Genomic DNA, 17,661 nt, shown 5'->3' with positions numbered 1-17,661 from the left:
TGAGTAGCACCACAGGACTCCAGCCTGAATGGAGATATTCTGGGTCTCTCTTTTCTGTCTCAGCGGCAGCACAGAGGTTTCCTAAATATTTGTTAAGGGAAGGACTCATGGACAAAAGACTCAGTGAATGGCAATAGTTGAGATTTTGTGCTTCCAACAGTAAACTGTTTTGGAAATAAACTTTCCTAGGAATGGAACAAAGAGAAAGGGAGGGACGTGGATAGATTCCTCAGAACCCACGGGCCTGTCGAGCCAGATGCAGAAACTTGGTGAGCAGGCTCTCGAAGACGGTTCCTTGATAGTAAATGACCTCTTGGAGTCTTCTGGACCCCATGACTTGGTTTTTCGCCATTCCGCACTAACCTGTGCACATTGAAGCTTGGTTTTCAGCTCAGGAATATGAGCCCCCTCTCTCTGAGCTTCTTCCTTAAGAAGAAAACACGGCCCTTTCTTCTTATTCACTCAGGCCTCCTGCTTACCAGCCACTTCCGGTTCTGGTGGCTTATTCATTATTCATCTCTTCTCCTCCTTTTACTTGGGAGCAGGACTTCACCGAGTATAGTCTCTCATCTTTGGTCAGGATGAACAATGGCAGGTAAGGCCCTCGCTGCTCTGGTCAGGAGCTGAGGGAGTGACCCCTGGGTCCCAGGTGGCCTCAGCAGGTGCTGGCAACTGAGGGGCTGAGGTATCAGGTGGCCACCATCATTCTGCTTTTTCGCTTGTTTGTTGCAGCAGCATCGGAGGTGAGCAGTGAAAGCACCGAAGGAAACAAAACTGGGTAAGAGAAAGAATCTAAAGCTGTGTCCTCTGGCCCTGGAGTCTGACCCGTGGGGCTGTCCAGTGTGTCGGGTGGGGCAAAGTGCTCTTTCTGTCGTGCACTGTTTTCATCCTGAAAAATTTTTCTTAAAATAATAATGTAGCTCCATCTGCTCATCTGTGATCTTGATTATGTCAGCTGTGGCATTTAAAAAGCTAAACTTGCACCAGGGGTTTAACTCAGTGGCACAGTGCTGGTGTCTCACTAGGTAGTTGAGAGTCTCAAACCCTCCCCCCAAAAGAAATATAATGTTAAGCAATAGCTGTGAATTTTAGTGCAACTGCAAGGGATTAGCAAACACCTGAGTTTTGCCTCCTGATTGGGTTCATTGGTGAAAAGGGATTGGTTGCCTCACCTCTTGAGTTGCCCCTCCTGTTGTCCCTGCCGAAGTACCTGCAGCTGGGCAGGTTCCTCCCCCGTGGCTGCAAGCGACCTTCCTATCTGTGAGTGGCCAGGAGCAGCCCAGTGTGAGAGGAGCTACAGACAAATCTGGGAGCAAGCAGGTCCCTCTGTGCGGGGCGTCTTGGCGTGCGCCATATTACAAGAGCTGGGTGGGGGGTAAGGGGAGGGTCTCATTCCCTTTTCGCCCAGGGTGAGGGTGGGCTCTACTTCCTTCCTCCCATCTTCCACCTGCCATGTCTCAGGGCAGCTGACGGGAGCCACATCGGTGTTATCAAAAGATGAGACTGAATGAATGAGGTTTAGGATGGCAGAGAAGGGACCGAGAGGCTCGTGGCTTTCCTTGCCCCCTGCGTAATCACTGCTCTAAAGTTGATTTATGCCGTTCGGCTGGCGGTGAAGCCAGCTGGGTGCCTTTGCTGGCTGTTTTCACACCAAGGAATCGAGGGAGATCTGGAGAGTTTGTGATTGGGAAGCAATAAGGAAATGGCTGACCCTCCTCCTGCCTCCTTCCTGAGTACCTGGGATTACAGGTATGTGCCAGCAGGCTGTATTATGGTTTTTAAATGACCAGAGTCATTGCATACAGTCACAGATGCATTGGGAGCTCCGCGTGTTCACATTTCCTAAGGCTTGGCAGGAGGCTGCTTGTGGGACTGGCCTGCCTTCCTCACAAGGAGGCTGAAGGGGGCTGAGATGCACCCACTTTCTCCAGAGGCAGTGGCTTTGTGTAGGGCAGGGTTGGGCTGGCTGCAATTGCTGCTGAGCGTCACTTAGAAACATCTCTGCTGTTTTCCAGGAGTGGCTTTCTCAGACAGATGCCATGGCACAGGCATAGGAGTTAATGCTTTTGTGGTCCTGGTCCCCCCTACCCCAGATCATGTGAGGCACCTGGATGCTCAGTGGCTGTCACTGTCTTGAGAGTAACCCCTCAAGCTCAGCTGGAAACATGAAGAACACTTCCTGGGTGGGTATCTGTGCAGGTGGGGGGCCCTTGGTGGAGACTGACACTGTCTTTGCCCTCCTTTTGTATACAGAGTGGAAACATAGCTTTTGCCCACTTGAGATCAAAACTCCCACGTAAAGAATTGAATTATTTGTCAGTTTGGTTCTTTTGGCCCTGACATATCTCTTGGTTGTATTTTTAATAATAATAAAAAAAAATAAGCCCTAGAACATTTGAATGCCCTTAGTCTGCTTTCTCTGGCACTGACTTTAGACTCAGCCAGAATCTTTTGCCACACTATAAATAGATTTTTCTTTGCCTGTTTGCCAAATACTCCTGTTTAATGTCAAAACAGGAGAGGTGACAAGTTCGCCAGATATAAGTTTAAGTAAAATATAAGTAAAATTTAAAATATGGCGTTAAAATTTCCTGATGGTGTCTGGGGATGTAGCTCAGTGGTAGAGCAGTTGGGGATCAATCCCCAGCACAGAAAAATAAAATCATGGTGGAAGTCACTCATATTTTCTCAATCCTCTAAAGGCTGCTAAACGTATAGCTCTTTAAAAATTAAGAAGGAGCTGGGCCTGGTGGCACACACCTGTAATCCCAGCCCTTGGGAGGCGGAGGCAGGAGGATCTTCGAGAGTTTGAGGCGAGCCTGGAATAAGTACATAGTGACTTCAAGGCCAGCCTGAACTTCATAGTGAGACTCTGTCTCAAAAAACCCAAAAGAAAGAAAGAAAGAATTAAACTGTAGGAAGCAGCAGTGCTTTGTGGTAGTAGGCCCACTGTAATCTCAGTGGCCCTGTGCATGTGAGCAGAAGGTCACTGCAGGGGGTTTAGTTTGTAGACAGTGCGCTGGGTAAGGGAGACAGTACAGAGGCTCATTAACTGGCTCCTTGGACCCTGATTCTGGCTGGTCATCCAGTGAAGAAGGCGACCTCTATCGACTTAAGGACACTTGCCTGCTTGTCATACCTCTGTCTCTCTCCTCTCTGCCTCTGTCTTTTTGCTTTAGTCACTGTTTCTTTTTTGTTTCTCTCCCTCTCTTCTTTGTTCTTGGCCCTCCTCTCTCCATCCGTGCACTGTCCAAAAATAGAACATGCAATTGTGTATTCACATACATTGGAAAGTCCTGGAAAGATCTTGTCTTGCTTTCTCCCTGTCCCATCTCGTGTTTTAGTAGCCATTGTGTCTAAGTGAGGGGATTTTGTGTGGTTTTGCTTCTTGCCTTCATATATGTTAATATTTTTCAGCCTTTCGGTCTGCGTACAAATATACCTTCATACTCAGAGATTTTGAATAAAAACTAAAAGTAGGACACCAGATGAATTGCTTTATGTGAGCTGAAGGTAGGAGAGGGATGTGGAGAGCCTTTTGGCCTCCTGTCTATAATGTCCTGGTGCAGGGGTGGGTGGGGACAGGGCCTTGTTCACTGCGTCTCCCCAGACCTAGGGATGGGGTTTGGGTTTCACAGAACTGGCTTTGGTAGGTGGTTATGGGATGAAAAATGAGGGATGTTTCTATGGTGAAAAAAGGGCGATTTTGGAGGAGACAGCTGTTTGCTTTTGAAATGATCGCTGTCAAAGATTCAATCTAGTTGATCTAGGTGAAAAGGATGGTGGGTTAGAATTAAAGGGCTCAGATTGGATATGACCTTAGGGGGGACTTTATAAAACTCTTATTAAATTCTGGTGATCTCTTATTAGAGAAACTATTATAGACGAGGATTCAGAAGTGGTTATCTCTGTGGAAAACAAATATGACAATATTTCCTTAGCAAGAGAGTCCTCTGTGGGAATCCCAGATACTACCAGCGTTTGGTCATTTGCTAAAAACATCTGCAGTGGCAGTTGTGGGACATGGGGGATGCTCCAGACTCTGCGTGTGACAAACCTGTTTCTTTCAAGGAGAAATTTTAATGGTGTTCTCTGGTGCCAGGCCTGCTGGGGGAGGGAGGAGCCTGACCTCACAGTCTCTCTGCTCCACATAATGTGAGTGTTCAGCCAGCTGGAGCTGACACTGCCTGGCTCACTTTGTAGGCCGCTTCCAACCTCCTGGAAGCAACTGCCCATGGTGTCTGGTCTGCAGGAGAAGGAGTTTAGCGCGTTAGTACAATGCTAAAGCTGCTTCAAGTAGGAAGATCCATTCCAGCTATTACTTTGGTAGTGCATTTGAAGTTGTGTGAAAGGACTCTTTCTCCAGAGAAAATCTGTTTTTCAAAGCTGAGCACTCTGGGCCATTAGTGGTGGAGAATTCACATTTATATTCTTTTCCTATAAATCACTTGTCTACCTCTTATGTCTCCTCTGGACTCTATTATATGGCTCTGATGTAAAATATTTTCTGCTGAGTGTCAGAAGATGGAGGGGTTGGGGAGAGGAGATCAGTAGTATCTAACAGAGTTTGTACTGTGTAATAATTATTTAAGAGTGTGAGGCCCAAATTCTGCTTATTGAGTAGTTACTTTACTTGGCAGGATGCAAATAGTTATTTTGGTCCTATAAAAAGACCTTGGATTTTTTTTTAGAGATCCCCAAAAATGTTTTTTTGACATCAAAATAATGTGAAAAAAGAAAAATTTCACCAAGATAATTTCTCAGGGACATTTTATGCTTAGCATCAGTTGAAATATTTCCTTTTCTGTGAGCAAACTGTGGGTTTCTCTGTGTGTACAAACTGTGTGTCTAAGATCCTCAGCATTCATGGAAATGCCTCCATTTGTGAATGGCCTTTCTCCTAGAAACGGATACCTGCCTGGTAGGGATGGGTGACCCTGTGTGTCCCTGCTGCCTCCCCCATGTGCACAGAATATTCTTCACCTCGGCCTCTTAAGGTCCATCTGAAAAACGAGAACCCCCAGAATAGAGTAACGTGACTCCAGGCATGCGCTGTTGACCTTTGGGAGCTTTGTGGCCACGCTGGGCCAGCTGCAAACTGAAAGACACCTGCTCAGCTTCCCTGTTTCCTACACACTTTCTGTTTCTCTTCATTCAAATATAAATTTGCTGAAGTGGCTAAGGAGTAACTAAGGAAAGACAGTGCTGCCTGTATGCAGAAATTACATGCCTGTTTTGATGAGGACCATTTATTTATTAGATGGTCTGTTGCATAGGATATTGTCTTTGCAGTCTGCTGAGCCACCTTGATTGGAAACAAGCAGGAAATAATTATTTTACAGTGTAATTTTATGCTTAATTTATAGATCTGGTGCTTGTGTTTTTTTAAAATCATTGTTTCTGCTAGCTTTTAGAACTCTATTAATACTTTAATTATGAATTTTCTCCGTTTTTATACCCTAAGGCTCTTTGATGGGCAGACTGACTTTTATAAATTAAGCCAGTAGATATGGTTCACTCACAATGAAAAAGAAAATTGTCAGAGAAAGTAAACTATTTGGGAGAATGACTGTAATCAGTTCCGTAATTTAAGTAAAGACCTGCACAGAATGCAGAGTGTGGGCCACTAGACTAGGCTAACACTTCCTGGAATAATGCTGCCTCTTCACCCCACCACGCTTGCCTCAGAAACCGCCATCTCAACCCCCATGGGAAAAAGAAATAAAGCAGTTTAGAAACTTGACAACCTGCAGATGCTAGTCATGACTCTTACTAATTGGTTACTTGAACTTCGGTGAATGATTTCTCAGATTCCACATCCATGAAGGTGTTAGAAATAGTATCTATTTTGCCTGTCTATATAGGCCTTTTTTTGGTACCAGGGATCGAACTTGGGACCTTGCACTTGCAAGGAAGGTGGGGCACCACTGAGCTGAATCCCCAGCCTCTGTATAGGACTTTTATAAGACAGAAATGATACAGTGGGTGTCAAACTGCTACTTAAACGGCACTGTGCTCTGCGAATAAAGGCAGAGTCTCGTGTTGGCAGCTTATGAGCCAAATGCTGCAATACCTATTATTTAGCCTGCCCTGTAGTTAAAAAAAAAATAGAGCTAACATTTAAAGATAGAACAATTTACATAAAATCTTGAATTTCCAACTTCTCTTAAAAAAATCCAGCAATATGGCAACCTTGGTCCATTCCTGTGTGGCAGCCCTGGTCCATGTTGAATTGTGGCTGCCCCTGAGTTGAGGCACACACTGTCAAGGCCCCTGATCTGTATCCTTCCGACAGTTCTCCCACATGGACGGGTCTCTTGCTGGCTCCTGCCTACGTTTGAGTTCATGACACTTGAGGAAGATTTTAAATAAGATTTAAACATTTTGTAGCAAAAAACCCATTGGATTTGAAGTCCTGAGATCAGAGCTCAAGCCTCAGTACTAGCACATTTCAGCCAGGGCAACTTGGATTAGTTATGTTAGTTTTTGAACCTTTTTATGCGTGCATAAAATGGAAATAGGAAAATTGCCTTATGATATTTTGAAATGGTTTGACACAAGATAAGTACCTCAGCTTATAAATAATGAGAGCATAGATGTGTATGCATTAGTAAGCGCACCGTTAATTACACCCATAATGATGCTTTATATAACAAATAAGCATAAGACCCCAGTGACTTACAGCAGAAATTGCTGAGTTTTGCTTCTGACTTTATAGGATAGATGGGTGGCTCCCTCACACATCTGGGGGCCTTGGTTGGGACAGCTGAGACAGCACAGCTCTGTCCCTTTGCCTGTCATCCTCCAGCAGGCTGGTGCGGGCTTACTCTTTGGCAGAGTCAGAGGATCAGGAGTGAAGGCAAAAATGAGCATGGTCTGCCCTTTGCTGCATTTGTTAATGTCACGTTGCCTACAGCAAGTTATGTGGCTGAATCCAGAGTCAAAGGTGGGACAGAGAGACTCATCCGCAAGAAAGCATTGCAAGGTGCCACAGAAAAGAGATCCAGGCAGAGGTGAGGATTTGGGGCCATGTGTGCCATCCGTTTGCCACAATAGGGTAAGCTAAATTGCTGACAAATTACGAACGTAGAAAGGCTCAAATACAGTGCAAGTCACATCTCATATTAAGACATTAGTGCCTGTGCTAGTTAGGGAAGCTTAACTGCTAAAAAGGACCCCAACACATGTAGTGGCTTGATGGTAATAGGAATGTATGTTGGTAACGGTGAAGGCAGGTGTCCTCCGTTAAACAGCTCTCCTCCTACTTCCTTTTCCCTTTGGGGCTCTGCCGTCCCTCCATTCTTACTTGTAATGGTAGAGAGCAGAGGAGAAAGAGCATGCGTGAAGCATTTTTTTGTTTGTTTGTTTTTGTTTTGGAGACAGGGTCTCACTATGTAGTTGAGACTGACTTGGAGCTCACTATGTAGCCCAGGCTGGTCTCTAACAGCGATCCTCCTGCCTCGGCCTCCCGAGTGCTGGGATTACAGGCATGCACTACCATGCCCGGCCTGTGTGAAGTGTATTGACTCAAGAGGATTTGTCATGAATAGCACACATTGCTTCTCACTTCCAGGAGGCAAAATATAGACACATGCCACCCATTACTGCAGTAGAGGCTGGGAAATCAGTCAAGCTCCTCCCCATCCGAAACTGTACTACCATGCAAAGAATGGATGGCTTTGAATGGACAATTGATTGGTGCTCTCTGACACTAACAGAATTATTGTTAAACCACAAATATCTTAATACCTAACACACCCGTGGAGCGGTAAATATTTATGAAGCAAGGAAGGAAAACAGGGGCACTGTAGTCCGCAGGTATCATGTGTCCGTTCACAGACAGACTGGGCTATTGGGAAAGGATCGTGCTTCCCCACCTTGTCATCTGGGGCTTAGTCTTTTCAGTACTAGATAATTGTGTGTGTCCTCTGTACAGGGGGTGTTAACTTGTGTGCACGTCCCTTTTGACTCATAGACCTAGAGGGAAGAGAATTAAACATTACTCGTCTTACTTCAGTGATTAATTCATTCATCTTGTCACCAAAGTGTAAGTTGATGAGAAGGATCAACAGTATAAGAGCATGGAACACAATCTCCCTGAACATTTGGGGTCAGAGTCATCAGAATCACCTCTCAGAATAGGGAGGGAGTATGCCTGTGCCTCCCCATCAGCCTTTAAAGCATATCTAAGTGGGTTTTATTGAGGTCACCTTCGTCACAAGACTTTCAAGTAATTCCACTTGGTGCTCTTCAGGTGCTGCCTGTGTCTGGCTGAGAAAGAGGCCTCTGAACAGCTACTCTCTGGCTGCACGTAGGGCTCTCCTCTGTTTAGTCACCTCTCATTGTGATCTGCTATTTCAGTTACTATGTGGGGCTGTTCTGTGTTGGAACCTCAGGAAATGTGGCATCTTCACCAGTGTGGACAGTATTAGAGCCCAGGGAACAGGACAGGTCCTGAGCACAATGCAGACCATAATGAATGCAGGGAGGCGAGAAGAGGCTGCATTCATGGCTGCTGCCCTGTCTCACTCAGGAGAGAAAGAGAGATGCATAGATGGGTCTGTGGTGGGACTCAGAATGATGGGAAATCACTACTTACGTTCCAGGACACTCTGCACTGAATGGTTACTTTCCTTGTTTGAGACTGTCCGGCGGTAAAATCCCAGGCAATGCCATTTCCAAAATGGTGCTTATAATTCCTGACAATCTAGAGACTGGCAGTTGACAAGAGTTCAAGCGCAGTATAAGTGAGCTCTGGTTCTTGTATTGCATGGCCCTGCTGTGAGGACTGCACACTGACCACCCTACACCCTGATCACATCGTGTGAGAATGAGGTGGTGAAAAGGCATTGTGTTGGTGGAGCAGCATTTTGCAGAACAAGGATAAAGGCTCTGATAAGGAGACTTTTGTGCGGCAGGAAGCCGGCTGATGGTCTGAGCTTGGGTGCCTGCCTGGAACCAGAGCCGGCAATCAGCATCACTCAGGAAAACAGCAGGGAACTGGAAATGGGATTTCTGAAAGTCAGGAAGTTGGCGGTTGAGTCAAAGCTGCAGAACCAGCTGAAATGAGAACCTTTAGCTATCAACACCAGCAACAAAGCAGCGAGGAAGGGATCACTAGAGATAATAGGGAGAATTTTTTTTTTTAATTAAGAAACTCAGAAATTTTAAAAAAATATGCTTAATTGATACTATTGCCTGCCAGAGATTTGAAACAACAGTCATAAGGAGAAATGTCTCATGGAGGCTATTCCCTCATGCAGACGAAGTGCTTGAATCTGTGGTCAGGCTCTTCTGCTTTTGAGCTTATTCCTGCAACGGAACTTTCCACACTTAATGATCTGAAACTTCCTACTTCCCCAAACTCTTCCATGCAGTTTGATCTCTAAGTCAGCGCAAGCAGAAAACACTGAAAAGTTCAATAACGAGACAAAATTGAGAATATAATGAAGTTTCTAATTTTTAGCACCCATTTAGCTTCCGGTATATAGGGTCTCTTTTTCTTTCCTGATCTCCACTGGAATTGCCTGTAGACTACTTCAGTGTAATTGATCCAAAAACTGTGTCGGTTAAAGCTAAGCTTAACTGCAGTTCTAAAGTAGAGCCACTCTGGTTCTCAAGGGCTCTAAGCAAAGACATGGTCTCCAACGTGAGCTTTTTCTGGGGGAGAAAGGTCACTGGAGCTCCAGGTGGCCAGCAGAGTCTCCGAGTCCTGCCTTGAGGCACACACCCTTCAAGCTGGTGTAGGGGGATAGAGGCAACCCCATCTGGGTACCTGAGGACCTGGGTTCAGACCCTACTTGTCTTGCGGGTAGCAGTTATGGCAGGCACTAGACTCAGGAAGAATGGGTTTAAAGCCTGAGCTGAAGGTCAGTGTGCAGCTTAGTTCATTTCTTTGTGACTCAATTTCCTCATCTATAAAAAGAGATGACGACCATAGCTACCTTCTAAAGAATTGCATTTCTGCTGCACATGTCCAACGTCTGGAATGATGTGTGTCTCCTTTGGGAACAGTGAGCTTCTTAAATTTGGGGATGAATGTCTTATTCGTCATGGTATTCCTCTCTCCTGACCTCTTCTTGTCTCCTCCTCCTCCTCCCTTGCCCTAGCATTTAGCATGGTGATTTGCACACAGCAGCCCTTTAAGATGTTTGTCGAGTGAATCTTTAGCAGACTCTTTTCAAACTGACTCTTCAGCATGGAGTTTACAACCCTGTGACCCCAGACAGCAGGTGCTGTAATGGATGAGCCCCATAGAAACAAAAGCAGTGGAAAAATCCTGCCTCCATCACAAAGGCCTCTGCAATATTAATACAGTGGACGATATAAATCTTAATTAGTAGCAGGAAAAAGTGATGATGTATTAAGGTTCTCGAAATGTCAGCTGGTGGCTGGGTAATCCATTCATTTATAGTTGCAAAGCATTGCACTGTGATACTGAAACCAATACTGCTAATTAAAGGTGTAACGACAATCAGCCAGCTCACTGTTAATTGATTCTTAATACTTCAATTACTTGTTTTTATGCCAGTCGAATTCAATCAAAAGGGGTCAGAAAGTCCTACAAGGCTTATAATTCTTAAATGATTTGCATACATTAACTTTTATGTGCATCATTTTTACAATCCGAGTAGAAGAATATCTATATTCATATATAATTTCCTTGTGAAAGCTTTGGAAAATGCAGTTAATTCTTGGTGACAAATATGTGTAAATATTTTATCAACAGGAGGGAAAATTCATTCTTGTGTTCCTTATCCTCCAAGGCCCCTCTCCTTCTGCCATGGCTTTGACTAGAACTCATCCCTTGGATGGTTCAGCTCAGCCTCCATCAGGCACATTCTGCCCTGGTCTTTGCAGGGTGCAGTACAGTGATGGGCAGGGCAGACCCCGGAGTCCAACTGCTGGCATCAGAAACTGACTCCATGCCTGACTGAGGTGGCTGCAGGCAGGTCACTGCACCCATCGTGTGCTCCCACTTCCTGACGGCTCTCCGGGAGGGTCATGCTGAGGACGAACTGTGCCCATCCCCATGAACTGTATGAGACGCACACAGTATGCAGCAGCTATGATTAAGACGGGAAAAGCATGACATTGCACCAGACCAGCGCTCCTAAAGTGCTGGTTCAGTTCAGGAACTTCTTGATCTTGAAGTGTGGAAGGCCAGGATTGTGCCAGAATCTTCACGCAGCTGGCCCTACTCTGGCCCAGAGAGACCATCTGCTGGACCCTCGAGGGCTTCTCAGACCATCTTTCCCTGTCTTGGGGTGGGAATTAGGGTTCTTTCATTTTTTTGTCTAATTACTCGTCACCTGCCACATGCTATTTCTTACTCTGCATTCTTGTGTATTTAAAAAAATTTGTCACAATACCTGCTTCATCTACACAGCTTAATTATGTGCTTATTGCCAGTGGAGATCCTTCTTTTTGCTTCTCTGTACAGTATTCCCTGTTTGGTCTGGGTTAATACCTTGTACCTGACAAATGATCTATAAATGTTAATTGATCCAGTCACACACCACTTCAAGACAAAAATAGCTAATGATGGGTTAAAATTACACAACTAATGTCTCTTAGTTTCTTTTTGTTATTGAAAAGTTTGCTTCATTTTGAAAGTCTTTATTGACTTTGGAAGTCGTTATTTAAGTCATGGTATTTTGAATAAAAGATGTTAGAATGGCAACCTTTAGTGTTTTCTTGAAGTGTTAAATGATGTGTGAATGAAATATTGCTTGGAAAATTATTTATATTTGGATCTTTTAATGTTATAGGGGCTGGTTTTGGGAACATGGCCAAAATTTAATGAGACTATAAGTCATCATTAATTTTTTTGTTTTTGAGACAGGGTCTCACTATGTAGTTGAGACTGACCTAGAACTCACTATGTAGCCCAAGCTGGTCTCAAACTCACAGCGATCCTCCTGCCTCAGCCTCCTGAGTGCTGGGACTACAGGCATGTGCCACCACACCCGGCAAGTCATCATTACATTTTAAGATTAGCTAGAAACTCCAGAAATCTTAGCATCATTTAGTTTTCCTTTCTTTGAAAAGAACCAGTAATCTAAAATCTATCCAGAGTATCTACAGGTTACCCTTCTTCCCTTCCTCTCCCTTACCTCCAATCCCTGATTCCTTCTCCTCCCTCCCTTCCTTCCAGGCACCTACGCTAGTGACAGTCCTAAATCCATTACCTTTCCACTAGTAGGATTTTATCTATCATCTAAGAATTACTCCAAATCATCCCAATCAAAAAGCAGGGTGGGAAGAGAGGTGAGGAAAGGAGAAGAAACAAATAGTTATTCCCATGTCTAGCATACTTCTCTAATACTGCAGACCCAGACCAAGTTGCCTTCCTGATTTTTCCCGAACAAAAGTACAAGCCATTTATTTAGCCTTTTAAATCTTTCCTTTGGGCTAAAAAAGTTTAGATTCTTAAACTTTATCAACAACTCATTCTCCCAACTTTAATCATTTTGTGCCTCTCTTTTGAACACTCCAGTTTCACAATAAAAGTAATTACATGAAGTTTCTGATACCCACTGCTTTTTCTAAGAGACACTTGTTTCACTGGAGTCTCTTCCTTTCCCTTCGTGTAAAGCTGAATTGTATGATAACTAAAGATGGCATCGGGTCCTGTTCTATACACCTCAGCAGTATGTGCCCATGTATGTATGTGTGTGTGGGGCTGCGGGGAGGCCTTCTCTCAAAAGACCAAGCTCCAGCCGGTATCACTCCTCTCCTGGATGGGAGGTTGGGGCCCTAAAAGCCTGGCCTGAAGGAGAAGGTGGAATGGGCTTAGGATGAAGCATGATTTACAGCATGGAAATCCTGGAGATTATTTGGGCGTCTTCTCTAGCGGATGTCTGTTGTTTTCTTCATCTAACATTCTTTCTCCTTTTGTCTGGGATTAGAATTCCCATTTCCTACGGAGGGCTCATTAGACACGGCTTGAGGAGGGGTGCCAGAGTTCATCTCACAGAGGAGTATCGTGTCGTGGCTAATCAGCTTCATTTCCTGATTCATAGTGATTAATTTAGGGCTAGAAGATCCAAATTGGACCAATCAGAGTCACTCCTGGGCTGATTTCTTCTAGAGTTGTTTGTTTACTTGAGGAGGGACTCACTTTGCAGATTATATACCTTACATTGCTGGTGGCCATCTTGTTTTTCATGTGGAGGGATCTTAGGAAAAAAACAGAGGAGATAGCGGTGAGGGAAAGCTCTGACTGAATCCTGTGAATGATGCCTGCAGTTAGTCCATCCCTGGGCAATTCTGAAATGAGAGCCAAGAAACCACCTTTTAATAAAAAACAGATCTGAGACATTTCTGCCACTTATGAACACTGCCCTAATACACTCTTCTTTTTATGATGAGGCCATTGAGCCTCGGAGCAGTGAAGTGACTGCACACAGTAGCTTCCCTACATAGATTCTTGCTGCCAGATGAGGACTAGAGTGAACATTACTGAAAACCGTGGCTGTTGGTCGTGATCTCCTACCAGACAGTATGGAGTCCTTGAGATAGGAAAGAGAGAAGAAAAGACACAGACACAGAGAGATGAGAGCAGAAGCTGGGTCTTGGGCCGATCTGACCTGCTCTGGGCAGCAAAGACGAAAAGCACCAAGGGGAACCAGTGTTTATTTATTACAAGCTTGGGAAGGAGGGGAGCTGGACAGGCCTCAGGATACCTGCTGATAACAAGTATCACAAGCAGGACTGTTCCAAGGAGGCAGAACAAATGGTTGATTCAGAGGGGAAGAGTTTAGTTGGAGTCATGTTGACCTTGGCTGGAGGTGAACTCTGCTGAGCCCTGCTACTTCACAGACTAAGACTCGAGTCTTGATAGCAGCCGTTATTAGCAGAGGAGCAATGCTAGCCCGACTCTGCTGTCTGACGTGCTCATTTGAGTCACTCTTCATCACCACTCTGTGAGGACGTCCAGCTGCCCTATCTGGATACGGCCGCTGGACAGTCCGGTGTCCTGTGTCCCCGCCCTCCCCTCTGCTTCCGCTGTCCTCAAATGCTCGTGGTTCCCCAAACATGCCACCCCTGTGTTTCCTCCTCCTCTTCCTACCCAGAATTTCCAGTGTCTGCTCTTCAGATCCTATACGAACTTTGAGCTATTTATTTTTCCTTCAAAACCAATCTAATGAAAGAACAATCAAGCTGGTCATTGTCCCTCTCCTGAAACAGGCTTAGAAGCTATTTTGAATTCAAGTGGCTGCGATGATTTGGCGGGTAGTCAGGGAGAGAACTTGGTCTGCTGACTTCCAGACTAGAGCCCTTTTTCTTTTCTTTTGTTCTTTTTTTTTTTGGCGAGGTACTGGGGATCGAACTTAGGTCATTGTGCTTTCGAGGCAGGTGGTAGAACCACTGAGCTATATCCTCGGCCCCTAGAGCCCTTTTTCCATCCCATTTTTTTTTTTTTTTTTTTTTTTTTTTTTTTGGTACCTGGTATCAAATTTAGGACCTTGGGCTTGCAAGGCAGGCATCGACACCTCTGAGCAAAATCCCAGCCCTGTATCTTGATTTGACTTGGAAAAGGTCTCCTGGGAGTCTCTTCCCTGTTGTTTCCAGAAGTGTGGTGGTCACACTGGGGCAGCACCACTCTTATTCCCCTCCCTGCCATCTGGGATGGTGGCGGCAGCCTATATTGATGAAATTGTTGATGTGCGTCCGTTATGTGCTCTCCTTCAGGTTATGCTCAGGCATAAAATGCATGATGCTGATCACTTTCCTTAAGCTGTTCATATATAGTGGTAGCTCCTGGCTCCAAGCGTCTGGCCTGCTGACTGCATAATAAACAGTAGTAAACATGCTGTAAGCCTTAATGAATGACTTATGTAGAATCATTTCTGTATAATCAAGATGCTTTCGCTGTTATCAATAATAACAGCCTTGTGGACAATTGCCTGGATACCAGTGTGGCCCAATTAAAGAAGGATTGTGAAAGGGAAGCCAGGTCTTGTGTTTTCAAGGTCCTGTGGTGAGTTCAGTGTGCACAGCAGGGATGAGAACCATGGGCTTGTCTACTCCTTCTTGAGAGAGGGCTGGGCATGATTTATGGTTTTGAGCTACAGGCACCAATAAGGTCATAAGGAAAAGATGTGACTTATTCTAAAAGAGTTATAGAGCATATTTAGTTTTTAATTGTTAAAGTCAAAGGTCATGGGCTACCCCTACACATTGTTTTCTTCATTGTCATGCTCTTTTCTGACTAAAGTATCACCATAAAGTGCTACCTTGCTGCCATGGCAGCAAGAAGGGATGTCTTTGTTTGTTGCAGTTTTCCTTTGGAAGACTTCCTCATACTCCACCATTGTGATCTGGCTTCTCCCTCTGCCTTTTGTCTCTTCCAAGTCTGGACTGTGCATTCTTATCTAAGTGCACTAACCAGACCTATTTTATTTTACGCCTAATTTCTGCTGAACAATACATTGCTTGCACAATGTTTAACAAATTTAGAGCCCATCTAAAATATCACCGTTGTTTAGATTTTGCTTTGTGACTGTGCCAGCCTCTGTGTGTGTCCAGGACAGTGACAGTGGGGCTTTTGGGCTGGGACGTTCATATGGAAATCAGACTCCTTGGAACCACTTCTGCGTGTTTGGCCACTACTCTAGTGTTTTACCCTCTCTGTAAACTTGCTGTAAGTCTTAACACACTGCTTGTATAAAACCTGTTTCCTTTTTGGCCTGCAGTTAAAAAAATCTCATTTCCCATGGTGAGCCCATTCCTCCTAGGAGGAGATGCTGACTCAGAACTGGCCACCAGAGGGCTCCATCTCCCGGTTCACAGTGCTCGTGCTCTCTTGCTTGCTTGATTTCCTCTCTCTTCCCCGCTCTCTCCCCTTATTTTCCCCCCTCCCTCCTTGTGTCCCTCTCTCCCTCCCTTCCTCATCTCTCCTCCCCTCCACCCCTTCCCTTCTCTTCCCTTCCTGCTGTCTTTATTCTCAGTGCTGCAGATTGAATCCCGGGCTGCCATGCTCCACAAGTACTTTTGAACCACATCCCCAAACTTCCCTTTCTTTTCCAGATTCACAGTGATCTCTGTGACTCCTAGGAAGCTCTGATCAGACTGACCAATTCATGGGGAGCTCTGGCTTGTGTCTACCTCCTTGTTTTTCCCTTGGGGTGAAGAGAATGATCCTGAGCTTTGCCTCTGCAATTCACACCCCAGTGTTTCTTTTAAGGCCATGGCAGTGTTACAAAGGCGCCACCATCCGTGAGTCCCTCCAGAATGAGTTGTAAATGAAATCAGACTGACACCATCCTTGCTCCAGTGTCTGTAAAGGACAAAACAGGTCATTTTATCTTATTTATTTTTTTAAATTAACGTTGTTGGTACTCTTTCGATACACACAACGATCACATTCACTGTAGGGAATCTGTACCTGTACATGATATGTCTTAATTCTTCTTTTTTTCCCCAATCCTCCTTTCCCTTCAGTCCCTCTTCCCCTCCTTTTTTACAAAAGCTTTGTTTCCTGTTTTTACTTCTATTTTCTTTTCCTTTCTTCCCTCCCTGCTTCCTTGCTTCCCTTCTTATTTGAGCATTTTCTTCTTACTTTCCCATATCTGCCATCCATTTTGGTCCTTATTTACACTTTCAGTTTCTCACACAAGAGAAATAATGTGATATTTAATATTTAATAGTGCGTGTCTGATTTATGTCACTTAAACGTATGGCTTTAAGGTGCATCCATTTACCTTAAAATGTCTTGTTTATCCTTCTTTATGGCAGAATAGTACTCTGTGATATATAAACCACATTTTCTTTATCCATTAATCTGTTGGTGTGCATCTGGGCTCTTTCCAAGATTTAGCTATTACAAATTGTGCTGCTATAAACATCAGTGTGCATATATCGCTGTGTGTGACACTTTAACTCTTTTAGGAAGATGCGAAGAAGGGGAATAGCTGGGATCAAAGGGAACCTCTAGTTTTAGCCTTTAGAGGAATTGCCACACTAATTTCTGCAGTGGTTGTACCAGTCTACACTCCCACCGACAGTGGAGAAGGGTTTCTTTTTCCCCACAGTCCCGCCAGCATTTGTTATTGGTTGATTTTCTTGATGATAGCCATTCTTTCAAAACAAGTAATTTTAAAGTGTTACTACAGTCACAGTAGCTTGGAACACTGGATAGCAAAAGTATGGTTTCTGGTAGGGTAAGAAGTCATGATCCTTTGTGACTCCGGATGAGGAGTGTTGACCTAGTGATGGTGAGCCAGGCTGTGCAGCAGACAGTGGGACAGCTGGTCCTGTCCTCTTCTCCCTGTGTGGTCTGTGTCTCGGTGTGCACACTGGGCAGTCCTGGGATCTGTGGGTTCAGAGTGGGCCTTCTGAGCTACAGTGTACAGCAGAGCCCACCAGATCCACACCAGGGCTCTTGCACTCCTGGAAGGGCACCTGGAATCAGGTGGCATGCGCAGGGGGCAGGGGACAGGCATTGTGACATGGAAAGAGTTATGCGGTGACTCCCAGGTCTCTGCCTGTGGTCAGAAGCAGGGAGAACATGACTTGAGAGTTGGAGAGTACTTGCCATTACTGTTTAGTCCCTCCAGATGGCTTCATTTTATACATTTCGTCCCGACTCCATCACCTCTTTTAATCTTTGGAAAGGAAATTTAGTTCCAGTAGTTTTTTTTTTTTTTTTTTTAT

The 17,661-nt window shown here is 44.8% G+C and overlaps 1 protein-coding gene across 1 annotated transcript in view; it reads left to right on the top strand.

Annotated features, from left to right (window-relative positions):
• The first annotated feature begins 536 nt into the window (after positions 1 to 536).
• Myo3b (myosin IIIB) overlaps positions 537 to 17,661 on the top strand; it is a 453,146-nt gene continuing 436,021 nt past the window's right edge. The window contains exons 1-2 of the mRNA XM_010606961.3: positions 537 to 595; positions 733 to 778. Of these exons, the coding sequence (XP_010605263.1) occupies positions 589 to 595; positions 733 to 778 (53 nt within the window). The 5' untranslated portion in view covers positions 537 to 588. The remainder of the gene's footprint in view (positions 596 to 732; positions 779 to 17,661) is intronic.

The sequence above is a fragment of the Fukomys damarensis genome, unplaced genomic scaffold (genome assembly GCF_012274545.1).
Source record: "Fukomys damarensis isolate Sample0158 unplaced genomic scaffold, DMR_v1.0_HiC HiC_scaffold_26, whole genome shotgun sequence".
In the NCBI taxonomy this organism is placed as follows: domain Eukaryota; kingdom Metazoa; phylum Chordata; class Mammalia; order Rodentia; family Bathyergidae; genus Fukomys; species Fukomys damarensis.
This window is presented reverse-complemented; position numbering and strand designations above follow the sequence as displayed.